This window comes from Pleurodeles waltl, chromosome 2_2, assembly GCF_031143425.1.
Source record: "Pleurodeles waltl isolate 20211129_DDA chromosome 2_2, aPleWal1.hap1.20221129, whole genome shotgun sequence".
Taxonomy (NCBI): Eukaryota; Metazoa; Chordata; class Amphibia; order Caudata; family Salamandridae; genus Pleurodeles; species Pleurodeles waltl.
In genome coordinates, this window is record NC_090439.1 from 463,818,597 (window position 1) to 463,840,998 (window position 22,402).

Here is a 22,402-nt window from a genome sequence, read left to right on the forward strand (position 1 = left end):
CGGGAGCCGGGTCTCTTTCGCCATGGAGTTTATCTACCGGGGCAGGGTCAGATCCCTTCACCTGTGTCTCACTGTGCTGCAAGGCACCTGACTGTGACAAGATTAGCTGCACTGTTGCCCACTCCCAGGCTTGTTCCTGGATATCAAAGAAGTAGGATGAGTTGTTGAAAATCCCTTTTAGGTGGGCCGGGAAGAGAAGCGTATAGTGGAGGTTGAGAGCTCTGAGTTTCTGCTTGACGTCTTCGAAGGAGTGGCGGTGTTGTTGAACTGCACATGTGTAGTCTGGGAAAATCATGCTCTTACTATTCGGGAAACAGAGGTCCTGATGCTGCCTGACTTTATGTACATTAGTATCTTGGTCCCGATGGTGGAGGATGCAGGCTATAAGAAGGTGAGAAGGGACCCCTGAACGATGACATGCCTGTTCTACTATAAAGGAACAAGAAAGTCTGTCATCAGGGACCCATGATTGGAGTCATTTCTCCAACAGGTTATTAATTCAATAAATAAACCAAGCACTGCCAGAATAAATAATTATGAAATTAAATTGGCAGTTTATGCACACACAACTAGTCAAATGTGCACAGAGTATGTTTGCCATGACTCAGGACAATCTGCATCTTAATGTGCCTTCTATCTTTGTGAAATGCCTCCTATTTCCCACGTTTGCAGTGGTTCTGTGTTCTTAAATGCACCATGCGTGTAGTTCTGCTTCTAACCACCAACAAAAGGCTATAGAAAAAAAACATGCCACAAGCAAAGATCAATTAATTCTAGGGATTCAAGGGAATCTAGTGATATGTTTTCAACAGGTTCCTTCTTCCGACCTTGGCAATGCATTATATTCTTTGTGGACTGGATTTCCATGTAAAGTCTATACATTTAGCAATAGTGAATACAGATAGTTCTTTGATAAACAAAAGTATGATTTTACTGGCAGAAGGTGTAAACTTCAAGTTTTGGGGATATTTTTAGAATAGAATAGAATACCTTTTCTAGTGAGTACCAGTCTTTATTACACATAATTGACACAATATGTAAAATCATAGTAGTAGTAGTCAGTTTGTATTTGCTAATAACAGAACTCAAATGATCAGGAAAAGTAGTAAGAACACTAAATTACAACTTTGAAACACTTTATGTGACCATTCATACACTTGTAATCAGGGAACATTTCAAGCAGTTTGATCTCAAGTTCCCATTCAACAGGCCTTAATGCAGCTTAGGGGTTTTCAAATTTCATTAAACACTTCCAATACATGATCCATAAATATGGTCTGCAAGTAATGAATGGAAAAGTGTTCCCTTCTAGAAAAGTGTTCATTGCTTCTGCTATTGTACAGATACCCAGCCTTTTAAACATTAACGAACATGACCAGGCCTAGATCGCATAATGTGAGTATTATAAATTCTAATTTTAAGCATGGTCTCTATCACTTGTTTGGGCTGATTATGTCTTCAAAAGCTGAGGAGGAGGAGTAGCAGTATTTTACCTCTTTAGATAGGAATAGATGGCTGATTGTCAATGGAACTAAACAAATGTGTTTCTTTTCTTGAAAAAGTAGCAAACCATTTTCCAGCTGGTCAATTCTTGAGATACAGTATTAGTATTTTAATTTGTACTCTGGTTTTCTACACAGGATAGCTAGCCCATCCACACTGAAAATAGCCTTTGGGGCTTTGTCACTGTAGGGAGCTGGTAACATTAACTTCCTAAATGTCCCTACCTTTTGGGCTACAAGGATCTTATAGGGGTGACTTATTAATAATTATAAGGGTGGTTTTAAAATGGTTATTTTAACAGGTTGCACTGCAGGTTTTACATTGCAGTTGACAGGTTACAGTAGTAGACCTGATATTTAGATTTCTTTTGTCACACTAGTGGATGCAACAATAAGTGCTGCAGTCTACAGGTGACAGTTAACTTTTCATGTCATGGTTTTTTTCCACACCATATACTGTGGCCTTATAGAAAAGTTAAATATACTGATCAGTGATTATGAAACTTCTCCATGTTTTAGGGGTCAGAGCAAGTATACTGGGCACTGGACAGCAGTGACCCAGTGTGTTGAGTCTAAAGACAAGCAACAGAATGGGGTCCAGCAAAAGGCGAAACATCTGGGGTCACATTGCAGAAAAGCCAGATTTCCTCCTAGGCTGCTCCCAACCAAAAGCTAGGGAAGGCTAATCATTCCCTGGATGGATGCCGTAATAGAGCATAGAAGCTTCTGAGCTTCTGCAGTTACACTTGTCTGTTCTATGCCCCTCTGAACCTACCTGTACCCCCAGTTAACATCTTCCCTAGTGATTGCCGTGTCCACAGGGAGCCTTTCTATTCACCTGCAGGGCCCACCTATGAGGCGCCTAATTTTAACTTGCTCATAAGTGCATGCAGGCAGGTGGACTGTACCACCATGGTCAACAGGGTTACATGGGGCATTCTGTCCTCTAGGTTAGACTTCTGTCCCAAATTCAGAGCAAGCTCTGCTCACAAGGCTAACAACCAAGAGAAATCACTGATAGCTGGCAGTGCCATGATACAGGCTCCTGTCCATCCACTGCCAAGTGGAGGCTCCTATCTGGGGCCTTGGATAGGCCTCACTTCCAGTCATGAAGATAACAAGGACTTTCCCACTTGCTCCTGATGTACCGTTGGCTTTCTAGGTTTCTCCAAGTGGGAGGGGGGGGTACAGCCTAAGGTTGCAGAAAACCTCTGTTCACCATCTCAGGCGGTGACACCCTGAGACTGGCTCCTCAGCTCAAAGTCCTTACCTAGAGCGTGAACATGTGCCTGACTCACCAGGCACATGACCAGGATCAATCTTGGAGGTGCTCCCCTCTCAGAGCAGGTAAATCTAGATCCTTCAGTCTGTCCACATTGGGTGGCATACACCTCCTATCCATTCCTTTTTTGTCTAGGCCTTTGTGCGCCCTGTTTACAGACAGTGCCGCCAGAAATCTATGCTCCTGGGGTGCCCCGGGCAGCCCCAATCCCAGCTTGTTTCTTGCTCGTGGTTGGTCATTGCCAAAGATACAGTCCAATGTTCATCTGGGGACTGACAATTATCCTCCTCTGGTCAAGTACCCCCTCCAAATTTTAAGAATACCATGGCCATAGAGTGGATATACACTTGCCCATGGGCTTGCATTACATTGAAGACCTGTCCTTGTAGCCATTGTTCTAGGGAAATCAGCCTTGCTACCAGCATGACCTAGGTATCCCACAGATCAATGACAGAGCCCCATTCACTTTGACCTCCTGGAAATGATGTTTCCCACCCTTAGGGATAACTGGCTCACCCACCAGCTAAGGTATACTAAGGCAAGCTCTACCTTTCTTTTTCTGAGAATAATCTACCCCTACAGCTACACTATTCAGCCCTATGGACTTGTGGACACATAAGCCTTACTTGGTTGCCCTATCAATAGACAGCCCTAACACCAGGCATGTTGATATAGTACCACAGGTTTCTCCCCACCAAACCCTCCTGCTTCTGCTCAAAATTGGTCTGGAAATCCTTCCTATAAAACTTATTTGGAGCCCTCTATATTACCCTGGCCTTCTCTCTGAGGAGGGGAACCTGAAACATCCTTCTTGTGGTCAGTCTCGGATACCATCTTGGACATCCTGTTGTTGAACCAGAGGTCAGTGCTTTTCACCAAACCAACCAGTGTCTTGCTAGATGAATTATCAAAATCCACCCTAGACTGGTGTGATTGCTTGTGGCTACCCCTTAACTTTAGGAAATACCTTTCTGGTGTCAAAACAATCTTGGCTAAAAGGGGCTGTTTCATAGGGACATAACATACCTGGTCAGCTGCATCTAAGGCCAATAGAGTAAACCCCGCAATACCCCAATAAAAGCTATATGCCCCCATGCCCTCCAGTCCTCTTATCGGGCCCTATGCATGTGCAAGGCCACCTCACATGCTGCAAACCATGTATCAATGTAATCCTCACCACATAAATAGGCACCACGTCTTTTGAGACGTTGACTCTTTGTTTACCTCACCTAGGCAATTCTGAATACCTCCACCATCATCACTTGACTCAGATACCCTTCTGGACTTCAAGTCCATCTTGCCGTGACTTTTCTAGTAGGCCAGCAGGGCTCTCTTCTCTTCTAGAACACTACTCTTAAGCAACCAGATAGAAGATACACACAAAGGTGGTCATTACAACCCTGGCGGACGGTGTAAAAGGTGGGGTAATACCGCAAACAGGCCGGCGGAAAAAAAAAGGGAATTACGACCCTGGCGGTAACCGCCAACAAAGACAGCCACTTTAACACTTCGCCCGCCACGGCGGTACAGACAAACAGCGTGGCGGTCACCGCCAACAGACAGGCGGGAGACAAAGTACCACCCACACTATTACAACACACCAATCCGCCACCTTTTCCGGATTCACCGTGGATAAAAACATGGCGGAAACAGCTTTTGCTATGGGAAAACGCTCACCTCAACACACTCCACGAGGAACGACGACTCCATGGAGCCGGAACTCCAAATACTCCCTGCCCTTGTCTTTCTGCTCCTGTATGAACAACAGCGACGTAGGCGCAGAACATACCCCGGTGAGTACTGCATCTATGACATGGGGGAGGCAAAAGTTAGGGGGCCACCCACCAAACACCCCCACCCTCGCATAGTACAACATACACACCAATGCAGTCAAAAATATCACATTAACAACCCACAATCCCCTCGGAAGAATGCAAAGACAAAGCGAGATCCGTTCAAATATTGTAATGTGCCAATATACATGTCATATAAAAATATACTGAATCATATCTCGAAATCTGACATATTTATATATACAATACAAGAAGTAGTGCAGATATGTACACAACAATGTCCGTGCACCAACAGTCCAAAAATGCATGGGCGAGGCCCACAATAGATACGTGACCAAAATCCGAGAGAACACTGCCGGGGCATCAGATTGAAACACTACAGGCACCTCAGGGGGAAGGGAAGGGGGGGCACCTCAGCCACATGACTGCAAAGCCAGATCCACGACGGGGCTCCATGCCCATTGATGTATCCTGGGGAGTGCAAAGCCACAGTCTCTCAAGTCACTACAGTGGGTGGCTTGCCCACTGGACCATCCTGGGGAGTGCAAAGCCACAGTCTCTCAAGTCACTACAGTGGGTGGCTTGCCCACTGGACCATCCTGGGGAGTGCAAAGCCACAGTCTCTCAAGTCTTTACAGTGGGTGGGTTGCCCACTGGACCATCCTGGGGAGTGCAAAGCCACAGTCTCTCAAGTCTTTGCAGTGGGTGGGTTGCCCACTGGACTATCCTGGGGAGTGCAAAGCCACATTGACGCAAGTAGATGCAGTTCTCAACTGGTACTTGGTGGGACTGGTGCCCAGACTGGATGAGTCTCCCCGTGAAAGTTCCTGTCCTGTCACTGTCCCAGCTGCAAATGGGAGAAGGATGCCTGATGTGGCGGCCTATTCATACCCACACAGTGTTTACCCTGATCAGCGGTCTTCACCATGGCGGTCTTGGCCTTGTTCAGCTGTGCTTTGCCATGGCTGGCTATGGACTGTTCAGTGGTGCTTCGCCATGGCTGGCTATGGACTGTTCAGCGGTCTTCACCATGGCGGTCTTGGCCTTGTTCAGCGGTGCTTTGCCATGGTGGTCTTGACCTTGTTCAGCGGTGCTTTGCCATGGCTGGCTATGGACTGTTCAGCGGTCTTCAACATGGCGGTCTTGGCCTTGTTCAGCGGTGCTTTGCCATGGCTGGCTATGGACTGTTCAGAGGTGCTTTGCCATGGCTGGCTATGGACTGCTCAGCGGTCTTCACCATGGCGGTCTTGGCCTTGTTCAGCGGTGCTTTGCCATGGCTGGCTATGGACTGTTCAGCGGTAGCCTGAGATGGCGGTTCAGATACTGACATTGGTGTGTGGCATGACGAACTCCACACTGGACATTGGGGTGTGGCATGACGAACTCCACACTGGACATTGGGGTGTGGCATGACGAACTCCACACTGGACATTGGTGTGTGGCATGACGAACTCCACACTGGACATTGGGGTGTGGCATGACGAACTCCACACTGGACATTGGGGTGTGGCATGACGTTCCATCATCGCCCAGCGGGACTGTGGGATCCTGGTCCCTCCTGTACACTGACTCTGGCGGTGGTCTCCTGACCAGTGACGATACTCGGGCCCTCCTGGGCAATGACTCTGGCAGTGGTCTCCTGACCAGTAACGATACTTGGGCCCTCCTGGGCACTGACTCTGGCGGTGGTCTCCTGACCAGTAACGATACTTGGGCCCTCCTGGGCACTGACTCTGGCGGTGGTCTCCTGACCAGTAACGATACTTGGGCCCTCCTGGGCACTGACTCTGGGGGTGGTCTCCTGACCAGTAACAATACTTGGGCCCTCCTGGGCTGTGACTCTGGCGGTGGTCTCCAGACCAGTAACTATACTCGGGCCCTCCTGGGCAATGACTCTGGCAGTGGTCTCCTGACCAGTAACGATACTTGGGCCCTCCTGGGCAATGACTATGGCGGTGGTCTCTGGACCAGTAACGACGGTGCTGGCGGTTGTGTCTGGACCGCCGGAAATGATGGCGCACTTCTCCGCCGTGACACTCACAACAGGCTGGGCAGACTTCCTCGGAACCTTCCCCACCTTCTTTGGAGTTACAGCTGACTCACCAATCGCCTTCGATCCCATTTCACTTGTTGTCCCACCAGGAGTCTTGACACGGTCCCGTCGTCCACTGTCCAATTTCGGTGCCTTTACAGGGGGTGGGCTGACAGTGCCTTGGCTCCGGGTCCTACTGCCTGACCTGGTGGACGGTGCACTCCAAAAACCTGGAACACGCACCACTGGTACTGGAGGCTTTTTGGCTGAGGCGCTACGACAGGCCTGATGAACTGGAGGGGGGTTTGGGGGCAAACAGGTCAATTTGACAGAGGGACAGTTTCTGACGGACACTGGGATGGGTAGTTGGAGGGGGTCTGGGAGTGGAGGTAGAGGAGGTGGTTGTAGGAGGTGTCACTTTAGCTGTTTTGGGTGCAGGTGCAGGTACTGGAGGCTTTCGTGAGGTGGATGGATGTTGGGTGAGTGATTGCTGGCGTTTGTATACTTTGGGAGGGGGCGTCACAGACACACTGGGAGAGGACACAGGGGACGTGTAAATGGCAGTGGAGGTGGTGAGTGCAGGTGAGCGGCTTGTGGTGCTGGGTGTTCTGGTGCGAGTCCTAGTGCCTGTAGATGTGGTGCATGCAGGTGTGTGTGTAGATGACACTGGGAGGGAGGAGGGAGAAGAGGAGGAGGGGGACACAGAGGAGACAGTGGATGTTGCTGTGTCTGTATGGGTGTGATGCTTGTGTGAGTGCCTGTGGTGTGTGTGGTGCCTATGTTTGCTTGAGCTACTTTTGGGTGTTGACTTGTGTGCCTGCTGGTCTGTAGGTGTGCTTGGGATGGGCTGGGGTACAGGGGATTGGGTCTGGGTGGAGGAGGTTGGAGGGGGGAGGCTGGACACAGGGACAATGGCTGCCATCAGTGCTGAAGCCAGTGATTGCAGGGTTCGCTGAAGGACAGCCTGACCAGAATGAATGCCTTCCAGGAATGCATTACCGTGTTTCAACTCTCGTTCTACACCCTGGATGGCATTCACAATGGTAGACTGCCCAACAGTGAGTGACCTGAGGAGGTCAATGGCCTCCTCACTGAGGGCAGCAGGGGTGACTGGGGCAGGGCCTGAGGTGCCTGGGGCGAAGGTGATGCCCACCCTCCTGAGTGAGCGGGCACGGGGCACACGCTGAGGGGCTGATGGGAGGGCGGTGCTGGTAGGGGAGGTGGCGGCTGTACCTGTAGAAGTGGGGCGCACAGATGGTGCCGCCACCACAGGGGAGCTCCCATAGGCGGACGAGTCCGTGTCGCTGGTTGATGATCTGGTGGCCGACGTGAAGCTCCCCTCGCCCTCCGTCCCACTGGTGAATTCAGAGTCTGTGGTGTGGCCCTCCATGGCCATGTGGGATGCAGCTCCCTCGTGCTCCGGTGCCACTGTACCTCCGCCTGTTGATGCTGTTGTACAAAAGAACAGGGAGAGCAGGAAAAGGGTGGAGACAGAAGAAAGAGAGTTTTAGTGCATGGCATACCGCTACCGTTGGCGGACAAGACAGACGCAGCAGCCCCATGCATTACGCCGTGCTCCTGACCTCTGCACATGCTATTTCTGGGATATGGCCTACATGGCAATAGTAGTAATCTGCCCACATGGATGGCAAAGGGGCAACTATACATCAACTTCCCTCTGTTTTGAGCTGGGGTAGAGTGCCACATGGCCTACAAAACGGAGGGGCCTTGCCTACCTAACTCGCCCTGGCCTAGGGACACCCACAACCCACCACCCCCACCCAGACACCTCCACTGCACGCAAAGTCCATATGATGAGGTAGTACTCACCCCCTTGTGTCTGCTGTGATGTCCTTAAGCGCCCATCCAACTCTGGGTAGGCCACCGCCAGGATCCGGAACATCAGGGGTGTCATGGTGCGATGGGCACCCCTCCCACGTTAGGAGGCCATCCCCAGCTGAGCCTCCGCCGTCTTCTTGCTGCAGCGGCGAATGTCCTCCCATCTCTTCCGGCAGTGGGTGCCCCGTCTCTGGTGGGCCCCCAGGGTCCAGACTTCCTTGGCGATGGCACACCAAATGTCCCTCTTCTGGTGGGCGCTGACCTACATGACATGCACAAGGAAAGAGGACAGTCATTACCTACTGCACTGTCGTTGTGATTGGCCCCCTCCCAACTCTATCCCTGTGGCCCATTCATCCCCATGCATAACTGTTCTATGTACTCTGCCCCCTTCCCTCATCCACCCAGCCCTCTCCACCCAGGCCTATCCCATCCAACGTGCTCCCTGTGTACTAACCTGTTGGTCTGGAGGACCGTAGAGTAGTGTGTACTGGGGGAGGACACCATCTACAAGTTTCTCCAAATCCTGTGCAGTGAAGGCAGGGGCCCTTTCCCCAGACGCAGCAGCCATCGTCGCTTCCAGACCAAGGTCACAGCAGCACTAGCAGTGTAGGTCCTCTCCTGTCGAAGGTCAGGTATCTAGTGATTGAAGAGATAGAAAATGGTGGTGACGTCCGCGGCGGTGACGTCCGCGGCGGTGCGCATCATCACCGCCAGTGCACCTGTTCATTGGCTCCTGGGACCCATAGTGTCCAATGTTAACCAATGCAGCATTGCGCCACGCTCTACGACCGCCTACTGCGACAGTGTCCAACGCCAGCGCAGTTACCCCACAATCCCATTGTCCCAGTTTAGAGGTCAGGCAGCCGCCATTTCAGGGGCCCACATGGCTTCAATTACTACTGCGTCACACATACCGAGGCCTACACTCAAAACCTTTCCCGGATGGGTTGTCTGTTGTAGTCTTGTGTGTGACTGTGGGTACATACCTGGAGGAATGCTGACAGTTTCTTTGCTGTTGTCCTTCTTAGGCACCGTCTGTTGGGACATATTGGAAGATGGCGGAATCCGCCGGTGTACCGACCGCTGGTGGACCTGTTGACAATAGAAGAGCGACATGTCATCGTGACCTACTGGTTTGACCGTGCCACAATACAGGAACTATGTACCCAGTTGGAGCCAGACCTGATGTCACCAATCCGCCATCTGACTGGAATCCCCCCTGATGTGCAGGTGCTGTCAGTGCTGCATTTCCTTGCAAGTGGGTCTTTTCAGACAACAGTGGCCATGGCATCAGGGATGTCCCAGCCTATGTTTTCCAACGTCTTGTCCAGAGTGTTGTTGGCACTACTGAAACACGTAAGGAGATACATCATTTTCCCTGAGGTGGAGGATTTGCCTACAGTGAAAGGTGATTTCTATGCCCTTGGACATATATACCCAACGTCATAGGTGCCATTGATGGGACCCATGTAGCTCTGGTCCCCCCCCGCAGGAATGAACAGGAGTACAGGAACAGGAAGAGTTATCATTCCATGAATGTCCAGATGGTCTGTTTGGCAGACCAGTACATCTCGCAGGTAAATGCTATGTTCCCTGGCTCAGTGCATGACGCCTACATCCTGCGGAATAGCAGCATCCCTGATATGATGGGTCATCTCCAGAGGCACCGTGTATGGCTATTGGGGGACTCTGGTTACCCCAACCTGTCATGGCTATTGACCCCAGTGAGGAATCCCAGGACCAGGGCAGAGGAACGGTACAATGAGGCCCATGGGCGGACTAGGAGGGTGATCGAGCGGACCTTCGGCCTCCTGAAGGCCAGGTTCAGGTGCCTCCATATGACTGGTGGATCCCTAATCTACTCACTGAAGAAGGTGTGCGACATCATCATCGCCTGCTCCATGCTCCATAACTTGGCATTGCGACGGCAGGTGCCTTTTCTGCAGGAGGATGATCCAGATGACGGTGTTGTTGCAGCGAGGAGCCTGGGGAGCCTCTGGACAGTGATGAGGAGGAAGCTGATGAAGATGAAAACGACAACAGGGAGTCAGTCATACAGCAATATTTCCAGTGTGACACAGGTGAGTACATTTTCATGTTTCACATATTATTAACTTTCACACATCTACCTCTATCCTGTACCTACATTTCACTCCCTATTTGTTAACTGAGTTGTCCCCTTCCATTTCAGTTTCACTAACCTACGTGTCAACAGCTTGCACCCTTGAAAGGCTTGTGATGTGTGACATTGGTATGTTGGCCTTTCAATGGGTAACCTTTTTTAACACTGTAATTGACAATACAAAGTACACAATCATTGACGGACTCCAGTTTTATTAGTGTTTCAAGGGTGTTTATTTAAGTGCATAACAATGAAGGGGGGTTGTGAAATGGGGATGGGTGATGGTGGAGGAATGTCCATGGCAGAGTCCAGTCTATTAGTCTCACAGGTACATTGCACATCTGGCCATTGGAAGTGGAGCTGGGGCAGTTCCGATTTGGACAGGTTAACAAAGTGGGACAGTGGGAGGACGATCAGGGTGGTCTTATTTCCTGGCGGGGGTCTTGCCATCTTGCTCTGTCCTGTTCCTGGATCTCAGGGCCCGTTTGCGTGGTGGTGGTCCGTCTGCAGGGGATGGGGTGCTGGTGTGTGGTCCTGTGGCGGTGCCTCCTGTCCACTAGCGCCGGCGGAGGTGGTGGGCAGTTCATCGTCCTGGCTAGTGTCAGGGGCCCCTTGGAGTGCCACGGTGTCCCTAAAGGTCTTTTGAATGTCCGTCAGAACCCCTACAATGGTGCCCAGGGCAGAGCCGATGGTCCTCAGCTCCTCCCTGAACCCAAAATACTGTTCCTCCTGCAGACGCAGGGTCTCCTGCAACTTGCCCAGTACCGTTGCCATCGTCTCCTGGGAGTGGTGGTATGCTCCCATGATGGAGGAGAGGGCCTCGTTGAGAGTAGGTTCCCTTGGCCTGTCCTCCCTCTGTCGCACAGCAGCCCTCCCAGTTCCCCTGTGTTCCTGTGCCTCCGTCCCCTGGACCGTGTGCCCACTACCACTGTCCCCAGGTCCCTGTTGTTGTTGGGGTGGTGGGTTACCCTGGGTGCCCTGTAGTGGTGGACACACCGCTGATTGACCTGTCCTGGGTAGGGAGGTTTGGGCCCGCTGGGTGGGTGCTGTGCTGGTGTTCCCAGAGGGTGGAATTTCAGTGTTGGGCTGTGGCTGGGCAAGGGGAACCGACTGTCCTGAGGCCCCCGATGGTCCGGGCTGGTCATCAAGATCCAGTGGGGCAGAGCTGCTGTCGTCACTGTGGGCCTTTTCTGGGGGTGGAGTGGTGTTGTCTGGACCCTCTGGTGTGGTGACGTTCCTTCGGGTTCCTGCGGGGGTATGAGTACATGATTATTGCATGTGTGTGTTTCATGGTGTGCAATGGTTGGGTGTGCGTGTACCCCAGTGCAGGCATTCCTGTGTGGGGGCTTGTGTGGTGATAGTTGGGGGGTGTTGTGGGTCTGTGCAGTGGGCATGCTTTAGTGATGGGTATCCATGCTTAGTTATGTCATGCAGGTTTTGGGGTTGGTATGGGTGGTTGGTGTCATGGGTAGATAGTTGAGGATTTGGAGTGATAGGGGAGGGTGTGAGGGTGGGGGTGTGTGATAGCATGCAGGTAGGGTGGGGGATATGATAGTTGAAATTTGACTTACCAGTGTCTGTTCCTCCAACGACTCCTGTGAGGCCCTCAGGATGCAAGATGGACAAGACTTGCTCTTCCCATGTTGTTAGTTGTGGGGGAGGAGGTGGGGGTCCACCGCCAGTCCGCTATACCGCAATGTGGTGCCTGGATACCGTGGAACGCACCTTCCCCCGTAGGTCGTTTCACCTCTTCCTGATGTCCTCCCTATTTCTTGGGTGCTGTCCCACAGCATTGACCCTGTCGACTATTCTTTGCCATAGCTCCATCTTCCTGGCTATGGATGTGTGCTGTACCTGTGATCTGAATTGCTGTGGCTCTACCCGGATGATTTCCTCGACCATGACCCTGAGCTCCTCCTCGGAGAAGCGGGGGTGTCTTTGGCGTGCCATGGGGTGGTGTATGTGATGTGTGGGGTGGTGTATGTGTTGATGAGTGTGGTGAGTGTAGTGGTATGTGGTGTTTTGTGCGTGGGTGTTGTGTGGGTGATGGTGTAGTGTGCCTCTGTGTGATGGGGTTCTCTATTCTGTGCTGTTTCTCTCTGGCCTTCTCTCAGGAATTGTGGTCGTAGGGGTTTGTGGATGATGTGGGTGTGTGTTTTATATTGTATTGGGTGTGTGGGAGTGGTGTGTGTATGTGTATCAGGTGTGTGTATTTGGAATTGTCCAATGTGGCTGTGTTTTGGAGATGTGTGTGTATTTTGAGTGCGGCGGTATGTACCGCCAATGGAATACCGCGGTTGAAAGACCGCCACGGGGATTCGTGGGTCCTAATAGCATGGGCGTGTTTCTGTTGGCGTGGAGGTGGAGGATTTGTTTCTGCCAGTTTATCGCTGACCTTTGGTGTGGCGGTGTTGTGTGGGTGTCTGAATTTCGGCGGATTCCGAGATGTGTGTCATAATAGCTGTGGCGGTCTACCGCGGCCGCGGCGGTGTATTGGCGGTCTTCTGCACGGTGGTAGGCGCCTTATACCGCCAAGGTCGTCATGACCCCCAAAGTGTCTTGGAATTCTGTTCTCTTCCATTCAAGTATGTTACGAGTGTTACATGTGGCACAGCGTAACCACCAAGCAGCATTTAGCAGTGTGGTGTCCCAGGATGCCCACAACCCTCACTCTTAAAGTTCTGCGGACTTCAGGTGAGTCATCTCTGCCCATTCAGGTCAGCCTATTATTTAGTCCTGCACGGCATTTCACACATCTTTTCAAGCCTATTCAAGGTTGAGCACAAGCTGAAACTGACAGAGCTGTATGCTGGTCAACCTTCTGACAGACCTTCTGACAGTTCAGGGAGGCAAAGGGTAACGTTCTAAAGGTTACTTTACCTGAATAATTATTAATAAACTTGTTTATTTTTTAATTTGATTTGTAATAACTATTTACAATAGTTATTACATTATTTTCCAAGCTGGTCCCATTCTTGAGATACAATATTAGTATTTTAATCTATACTCTGGCTTTCTACATGGGGTAGCTAAGACATCACAGCAACACAACTTACAAAAACACAAGACAAAGCCACAACACACTGCATCATAAAAACACAATGCCAAATACAAAATAATACAGTAACAAATTGAAGCAACAGAATAGCAATTCAATGGAATACAATGAGGTACAAATACACCAATGCAATACACCACAATAACATACTTTTACAATGTACTACAAAGTAAAATAACAAACTAGAACAAAAGGAAGCCTACAAAAACAACAGAGCACATTAGCATCACACTAAAGCACAAAACACAAAAAAACTCTAACTCAACGCAATGTCATATTTCTTCTGTTGTATTTTGTGTTATTGTCATTGCGTAGGCATGCTGTATTGCTTTGGCATGTTGGACGGTTGATTTGTATTTTAGTATTGTCATTGCATTATTTTCTTGTTTTGGTGGTGGCCGAATGATCCCATGGAACATGGACTAGGGAAATAATATCACAAAACAGGGGTTCCCTACACAACAACATTATTGCCCTAAATAATGCTTCAGTCATTATTCTGCATCACAAGCATTAGTTTCATGCTCAATTATGTGGTGACACGAATTTATCTTTTACAAATAAAAGCACATTTGAATGAAAATGGTGAAAGCAAATGAAAAACAAAAGTACATTTGATTTCAAATTTGTCGTAAGCAACCATACTTAGACAATATGAGCATAAAAGAAAGAATAATGTAGGGACTTAAGTTTTAACTGTTGAATCCATATTAACTGAAAATAGTGTGGTAGCATTGTTTTCTACATGGAGTTGTTGTTTGCATGATTTTCCAGAAGCCTTCTGTTAATTAGTGCATAGGCATTTTGTTGTACTAGACAACTGATAGAGACGTTCTCCTCAGGAGGAGAGGAGACAACAAGAAGGTTGATTTACAGGAAGAACAGTCTGGACCCCAAACCCTTTCTCACTCATATTGGGTGGGGACTCATGTTTGAGTTTCTTTACATTTTTCTTCATGGAAGAATGCTTAGCCTATTTCTTTGATGTCTGCTGATTTTAACTTAATATGAAAAGGCTTCATGCTTATGCATCAATTATCTCAACAGCACTCATTATTGGGTATCTGAACTGATATCCTATTCTATTTTATTCTGATTTAATTCAGATTAAGGAACTTCATTTATTGGACACACTTGCTGTATTATTACAATATTAACTGTAATTTCAACCAAGGTTGTATTCTTTCTTATATTGAAATATTGATTATTGAATAAAATTATGAAAACATTTCAGAAACTGAAAAATAAAACCCTTTAATTCATAGAAAACTCTTTTTATTGATTGTACGAAAGTCATTAATAATTTGCCATGTTATGGGATTGAAGTAGATAATTGCCCCTTTTCACTTCTCCTTGTCGATGAGCAAATGTTCACCTGACCAGGGGCGGGAGTTATTTAATGATTACACACAAGGTATATAAAGCCCCAATCCTGCATATGTGTGGCCTTTATCTGAACCAAGATGTGGTAAAGTTCAATCAAAATTTGAATTACTGTCCAAAGCATATGAGTAATCCATAATTTCTTGATGCTTTATTCTGAAGTACAGCAAAATTCATTACAAAAAGCCTCAACCAGCATTCACTCCTCTGAAATTGTGCAGAGTCAATGTGATAAAGTCAATCAACATTACCCCTTCCTTATAAACTTAAATTTCGGGTTCTTCCACTTGGGTATTGTGTCCACTTCAACGCCTGGCGATAGTACACATAGTAAAACACTCCATATTGTTTCGACAAGGCTTTGATCTCTGGAACTCAAAAAGAGTCCTTTAATTCACGTCATTAAGTGACCTCTCCATAAGTGTAGTCAATATATTTGGCCATCAGTCCTTTAAGGCATCCTCTGGAGGATTATAATGTAATGTCTAAAAGCACATATTAATATATACATAATTATCACATGGTTGTTACAAAGCCATTCATCACAATGAGGTACTTATTGCCCATCATAGTGAGAAAGCCATTTTCTCACTGTATTAAAAACTCATGAATATCAAGAAGAACGTATACTTCAGGTGCATATTATCCAGGGAAAACATTAGCTCTAGATAGAAGTAATTAAAGAGCAGTTAATACATCTTGCTTGGTACAGCCTCATATATATGACATGATAAGAGAAACATTCACTACTTGTATTGACTAGTGATGTATGTAATGGAAGCAACAGGTTGGCTACATATTCTAGAAGACAAGTCTTCATATGTCCAAATATACTCATTGTTGAACCACTTATGACTAGCTATTTATCCAGATCCAACCATTGTTTTGACGACTCATGTAAGTAGAAAAAACAATTATTTGACTGCATATTCTAGAAGGGAACTCTTGATATAACAGGCAGCATAGGCCATTTATTTCAATGGAGCAGCTTTGCAGGAGGCACTAGCTGCTATCAATCAATCAGGACAAGGAACAACCAAAGGCATAGAAACTTAAAGCTAAGACCAGTTGCCAGCAATGAGTATGGTTCGTGGAATGAGAGTGAAAATAGATTATATTAAAGGGACCAGTTGCCTGGTAAGGACAAGTAAGTCAGAGGTGAAAACACAGCTAGCGTATGGACATTATTACTAAACACACTCAACTACATTAAATCACTACAAGGCCGTTGAGTGTCAATCAACTTGTGCTGTACAAAGGTATTTGCTATGAAAACCCAACAGTGGAATAAAAAAGTGCATGCTGTCCAAAGACTTCTCAACTCACAGATATACCAACATCCTGCAGGAGGGCATGTTCTAAATAAAAGCGATAACATGAATGAGATTCCCATGGAATTCATTGTGAAACTAGCAACCATATCTCTCAAGATGAATTTCTTCAGGTTTAAATCAGAGTTATTTCTCCAAACTAAAAGTGAAGCAATAGGATGAGGTTTTGCCTCGGAGACAGCTAATCGTTATGTGGCTTTTATTGAAGACAAATACATTTATGATGTTACCAATCATTTCGTGGAATTTATCAACTCTTGTTACAGATACCTAGACAATGTGGCCAGATTTACGGTGGCGTAGCGCCATTCTAACGTCACATTAGCGTAATTGTTTTACACTAATGTCGTGTTGGAACCGCATTATGCCTGCACCAGTCATAATGTATGCAAGGGGGGTGTTTCGGCACTAGGGGTGCCGTAAAAATGATACAAAGGAATCTATGAGATTCCTTTGCGCCATTTTTATTGGCATTTGTTAACGCCTGCTAAGTGCAGGCGTTAAAACAATGGGCCTCTGGTTGCTTTGCAGGATTAGCGTCAACATTTTTGATGGTAGTCCTGCAAAGCGCCAGACTAGCGTAAAGAAATATGTCTCTAGTCCCCTGACTACCGCATGGTGCACCGTATTTTAAATACGGCGCACACATGGTGGCGTTAGGGGGGTGCTAAGGGGAGCAAGAAAAGTGGTGCTGCACTAAGTGCAGTGCCACTTTTCATAAATCTGGGCCTGTATTTGCTAGACATACTGGACGAATACTAAAGTTGGATGAGCAGAAGATCCAGAGATCTAAAGTTCACCTTGATTTTTTACAAATCCCAATTGAACCTTTTTGAACTATGGATTAAAAATAACAATGATTTTATGACTGCCAGTTTCTACATCAAATCTACAGCAAGAACTAGTATTAGAAGTCTCTATTTTGATCTGAGAACAATTAAAAATAATCTGCATAATTTTGTAAAACACATGGGAATGACACCACGAAGGACGAATATTTTGAGAATTTTATAATATTTAGTGACGAATATATGGCTAGAAGATACACAGAAAATAGTTGAAAAAAATCCTTGAATAGGTCTTGGTTCATTCCTAATGAGACTCTGCTACAACCTAAAACCAGACACAACAAAACACCTGTAATTTGTACGATCACATTTAGGGTCAGATGTAGCAAAGGTTTTTACCCATTCTGTGTCTATGGGAAAAAGTGTTCGTACATATGGCCCTTAGTCCCAAGGCCAACAAGATCAAGAAACTGATCCCGATAAATTGGAAGAGCCTTTCAGCTACCCATACCACTCTTTGCCTTTAAAATGGTATCAATCTTTGCAGGTTGTTTGTGAAAGCAACCAAAGGCAACCCTCCGAGCCCTCAAAAAGCCTGACCAATAAGCTAGGCATACCACGAATTTTTTGCCCTTTAAATACAGACAATGTATTGTTTGTGACTTTAAACCTGATACTGAGAAGGTCTATAAATAACATTACTGTACAACAGAATACATTCTCTAACAGCAACACTGAAAATTTGACCTGTGGTATTACTGATCCATGTAATGAAAGCCACACTGGGCAAAATACACAGTAAGTTAAGAAATCATTATCATTCACCGAGACTAGGTTAATTGAAAAACTGCAGACAGCAACATTAGGCCTCACTGAAATAGGTGAGCTCTGTAGTCTCATAAAAAGCGAATGATTTTATTTGCCAGAAAATAGACACATTATTATGCTTAACTGCTGTATATAACTGTTATGCGGTTGTCTCTGACTACAGTTGAATTCAGGTACACCCAAGTGATAGCTTCTCAAAAATGCTGTTATTGTTATATTTTGTACCAAAAAGTAGATCATTGTGCCAAATTCATCATTTAAAGTTATTTAGGTACCTCTATACTTGTACCCTAGTCAGTAATAATAGTTTATTGTGTAATCCCTCCATATGACATCGACAATAATCATAATGTCATAAAGTGGCCTATTATAATATGCTGGAAATCTCATGGTTTTATGGTTCAGCGTAAATGATTGTATCCCCTCTAAACTTCCTTCTCCGTAGTTCAGCAATTGTTATTTTCTCACACTCACTAACTCTGGCTCATAATTGATTCACTGTTACTCAGTTATAATAGCACCGGCTACCGTGCATGATCTGATGAACGCATTTGTGTTTATTACTGTTGATGAGCGCAGTTGCCTTTTCCACTACGCAGCTCAAGGATTTCACTCGTAATATGGACGCCATCTTGGCTATAAGTAGTACAGCTGCATGCTGGCTTGTTTATTATCAGGGCATGTCATCCGCACCAGATAGGACAGTAAGCTTGTTTAGGAAGAGGCTTTTACCTCACGTTCTAGACCTTTTGATAGAATGTCCAGTGATGTTTGTATATTCTGCTTACATTTTAGGGTCTGGCTGCCAAGATGTGCTCTAAGATATACGGAAGCTAGATCATTTGGCCAACTCCCACCCTTTTCCTCTAGATGCACGCCAAGTACCTGGTGCTAGTGCACTTTCTATGCGACTGTTCTTACCGTGACTGCTTTTGTATACCGACTGTGTGCCCGATTGACACTCAACCACTCTACAATGATTTAAAGTAGGTCTGTTTTTCTGACACGTACGGGTTTTAATACAAAGAACAAGTGTTTTTCCACTATGATATACAACTACAGATGATGATGCCTTAGTTAATATGTAGGTACCTCATTGTACTGAATGGCTACATATAACGCCCATTAATGGCAAAACAGTATTTAGGGTAAAAATGTTCGTGTGTACATTTATACCTTAGGGAACACTTGTATTGTGATGCAGTAATTTGGTAGTGGGTGTTGTTCTATTCTCTATTGGAACACACATGTGCACAGTACATTGGATAATAGGGGAGCTTGGGTGTTGGTTACAAGCTTAGTTTCTTCCAATCTATGTTGAATGATGAATGAGAACTTTAGACTTGAAAATTAAGAGAACACAAAGCCATCACACCTTCAACTAGTGAGGAGAAATATCAAAGAGCCCCACTAACATGGTATCTGATATGTTAAAGCCAGACAGGTAACGTTATCTGACAGGAGAGAGGAAAACAACGTTTGGAGAACACATTAAGCTTAAAGTGTGACCGAAGTAGGATGAACAATTTGTACGTACCTAGATGTTTCGCTTTAAAGCTCATAGTTTCATTCGCTTTTAGTTTGGCAAGGGAAGCCAAAAAGGTGCTCTCAGTGGTTTCTAGGATGACTGTTCCTATGGTAGCGCGTTTGTGGATGCTGAGATTAGATGAAGGGGAAATTTGCTCCAAGACGTGGCTGAAATCTTTAGTCACATTCTGTGAAAGGAGATAAAGGTCTGTCAAAAGCTGATTTAGTACATATCTTTATGAAAGTTCCTCTCTGCCCTTCGATTCTCTGGATATCATGCTTGAGTGATGCTGAAAATCATGATAGGTATTTAAAAGTTAGATCTTTATGTGTACTGACATAATGTGGCAGGAGTCTTGAAAAAAATGAGGTTTGATAATTGTCAGATCATGTTATTATTTCTGCGCTGAAACGTCTATTCTGTGTTGATAGCATCCCTGCTCTGTATGTATGAGTCTTGTTGACTGTTGCCATTGCCAGTCTAGTGCTAGTTATCTAGGTTTTAGGTCTATCTTTGAGCTTGTGGTAGCCTATTGGAGGGTCAAGACACTACCATTACACAGCGGTGCAGTTAGGGCTAATTGCACTGGGTCCCACTTTGATAGGGTCCTGCACTTGAACTCACAACTATAGACGAGCAGAAGATGTATGGCTGTCAAGAAAACAGGAAAACAGGGTCAGAAATATGTTATGTTTTCAAGATGGTATGCTTTGCAGGGCCTAGTGAAACAAGTTTGAAGCTCTTCCTGGCAGAGAGCACTCTGCTGAATATGTGTTCCTTGCCAGTTAAACTGATTTTGTTAGCTTTAAAAATACACCAAAACATCAAATATCCAATGCAGGGAACCAGAAATATACATTTTTAAAGATTAAATGAAAAGAATGTGCAGTCTAGTGCCAAAAAGCTTAAATCACCACTCTGGTCACACTGGACCAGGACAAAGTCAAAGTTTTAGGCCGACCAAGATCGGCACAGTTGACGGATAGGTCCCAGTCAAAGGTTTACTTTCTCACTTTGAGGCATATTTAACAAGGAGTTGCATCACCCTTGCACCATGCAATGGGGCGTAAGAGCAACGGAACTCTTAAGTTAGATTTATCAAGTCAGGCAAGGCCACCTTACGTGCCCTTGCCTGGCTTGATAAGTCTAGAGTAGCACAACACAGTACATATTGCTGTGTTGCGTTACTCTGCCCTGGTAAGGCATTCCAATGGTGGAGCGTGGGTGTTCCCACACATCAACCCATGGATTTGGTGCATTCATAGATTTACCATTTGGGGTAATCCTGGGAATGGGTCAGAATGCTATGCCTCTGAAGGTGAGGCATATTGAGTAGAAATATCTTTATTTCTCCTCATTACATCCTCTTTCTACATGTGCTGCTTTGTTCCTTTCTGTACAAAAACAATCCTGTTTACAATGGAGGCACCTTTGACGCTAGGCAGCACATTGTGTGCCAGCGCAGGGAAAAGACAGGGAAGCACAGTACAAGGCTAAGTATGGCAAATTCCTACCTTTCCCTATCAAGATGTGCAGCAAGGTGACTTTCACTGTGCTCTGTGATTTGTAAATAAATATACCCCTTCCTCATTTTTTGGGAGCTTTTCTTAGCAGTTGAGCCCTTGGGTTCCTTGGATCTGGAGTTCAATTCGATGACGGAGGCTTGTTCCAGAGCAATGCCTCAGAAAGCCTTTGGAATTCTTTGTCTTCAATGGCAAGGAGCTCTGGAGCATTCTATGGGACAAACCAGTGCAGTCGGCCAATTCACAGTTTGATGTTGGTGACTTGATTCAACATAAAGCAATTCTCCTCCTTGTGTTTTTCAGCAAAACCTTGTAGAAAGTTTCCAAACTTTCAGATCTTGTTCCTTGTTGGTTTCTTCGGGGAGATAAGTGTCCAGTAGCACCAATCAAGGGTTCATAGACTAAAACTCTGGATGGTGGGGTTGGACACAATCTCCTGCTACGAACCTGTGCAGTCGAGGAAAATCCAATTGTAGCCAGTAAACTGGGGTAGTCCTCTCTGGTGACTTCTTTCAGCACATTTGTACCTGTTGCTGCTCCAGGAGTCCATTCCTTTCCCTTATAGTCAGGCACAGTACTTTCTTTGTGAAGCCTTGATAGTGCAGCAGGTGCAGTCCTTCTGGGTGCAAGCCTTCTTTAGTGAAGTCTAAACGTCCAGCAGGGAATCCTTCTTTTTTGTTTCAGGCAGTGCTCCTGCAGCTCTCCCATATCTATCTTCCATTCTGGGCTGGCAAGAGATGGGCACCCCAACCAATAGGAATAAAGATACCTCTCTCTGCTATGACCACTTCCTGTGAAGTGTGGCATATATTTGATCCAGAATGCAGTATTTCGCCAAAAATCAAAATGGAGACATTCTCTCCTTGGTGTGTGTCTCTGTGTAACCCAACCAAGATGTGTGGCTAACTTCTGACTCCACTCCCCTTCCAGCCTCTCTCCTAATCTAATTAGGGGGGGACCCATCTGGCTGGGGATCAATGAAGTGGGGTCCTGTGACATATGTTCTCCTGCCTTTAAAGTCCACCTTTTCTCCCCATGCCCCTTCCTGTCCCTGGCTTCTCTGGGAAGCCAATGTCCTCCCAGCAAATGGCTGTATTGTTTCATCCCCAGGCCTCTTCACACCTACTAATTGAGCAGCTTGGCTCAGGCTGTAAAAGGCTGACCACTCAGAAGAGGCTGCTACAAGGCTGCTTCAAGTAACTTTAGGATAGTAAGTTCTAAAAGTACTTCTCTTTAATTGTTATAATAAATCTGACATTGGGAAGTTGTTGGATTTATTGTAACTATTCTTTATTTTGATACTTTGAATGAAATTGCTAGGTAATTTCCATCAAAAGTTAGACTTTATTAAGTTTAATAAAGCCTTCTCATGTTAGCCTTGGGGCTATGG

General features: G+C 46.4%; 1 protein-coding gene across 1 annotated transcript in view; it reads right to left on the reverse strand.

Moving 5' to 3' along the window:
• Nucleotides 1-22,402, reverse strand: part of ADGRE1 (adhesion G protein-coupled receptor E1) — a 675,746-nt gene that overhangs the window by 133,947 nt on the left and 519,397 nt on the right. The window contains exon 16 of the mRNA XM_069219187.1: nt 19,499-19,676. Within this exon, the coding sequence (XP_069075288.1) occupies nt 19,499-19,676 (178 nt within the window). The remainder of the gene's footprint in view (nt 1-19,498; nt 19,677-22,402) is intronic.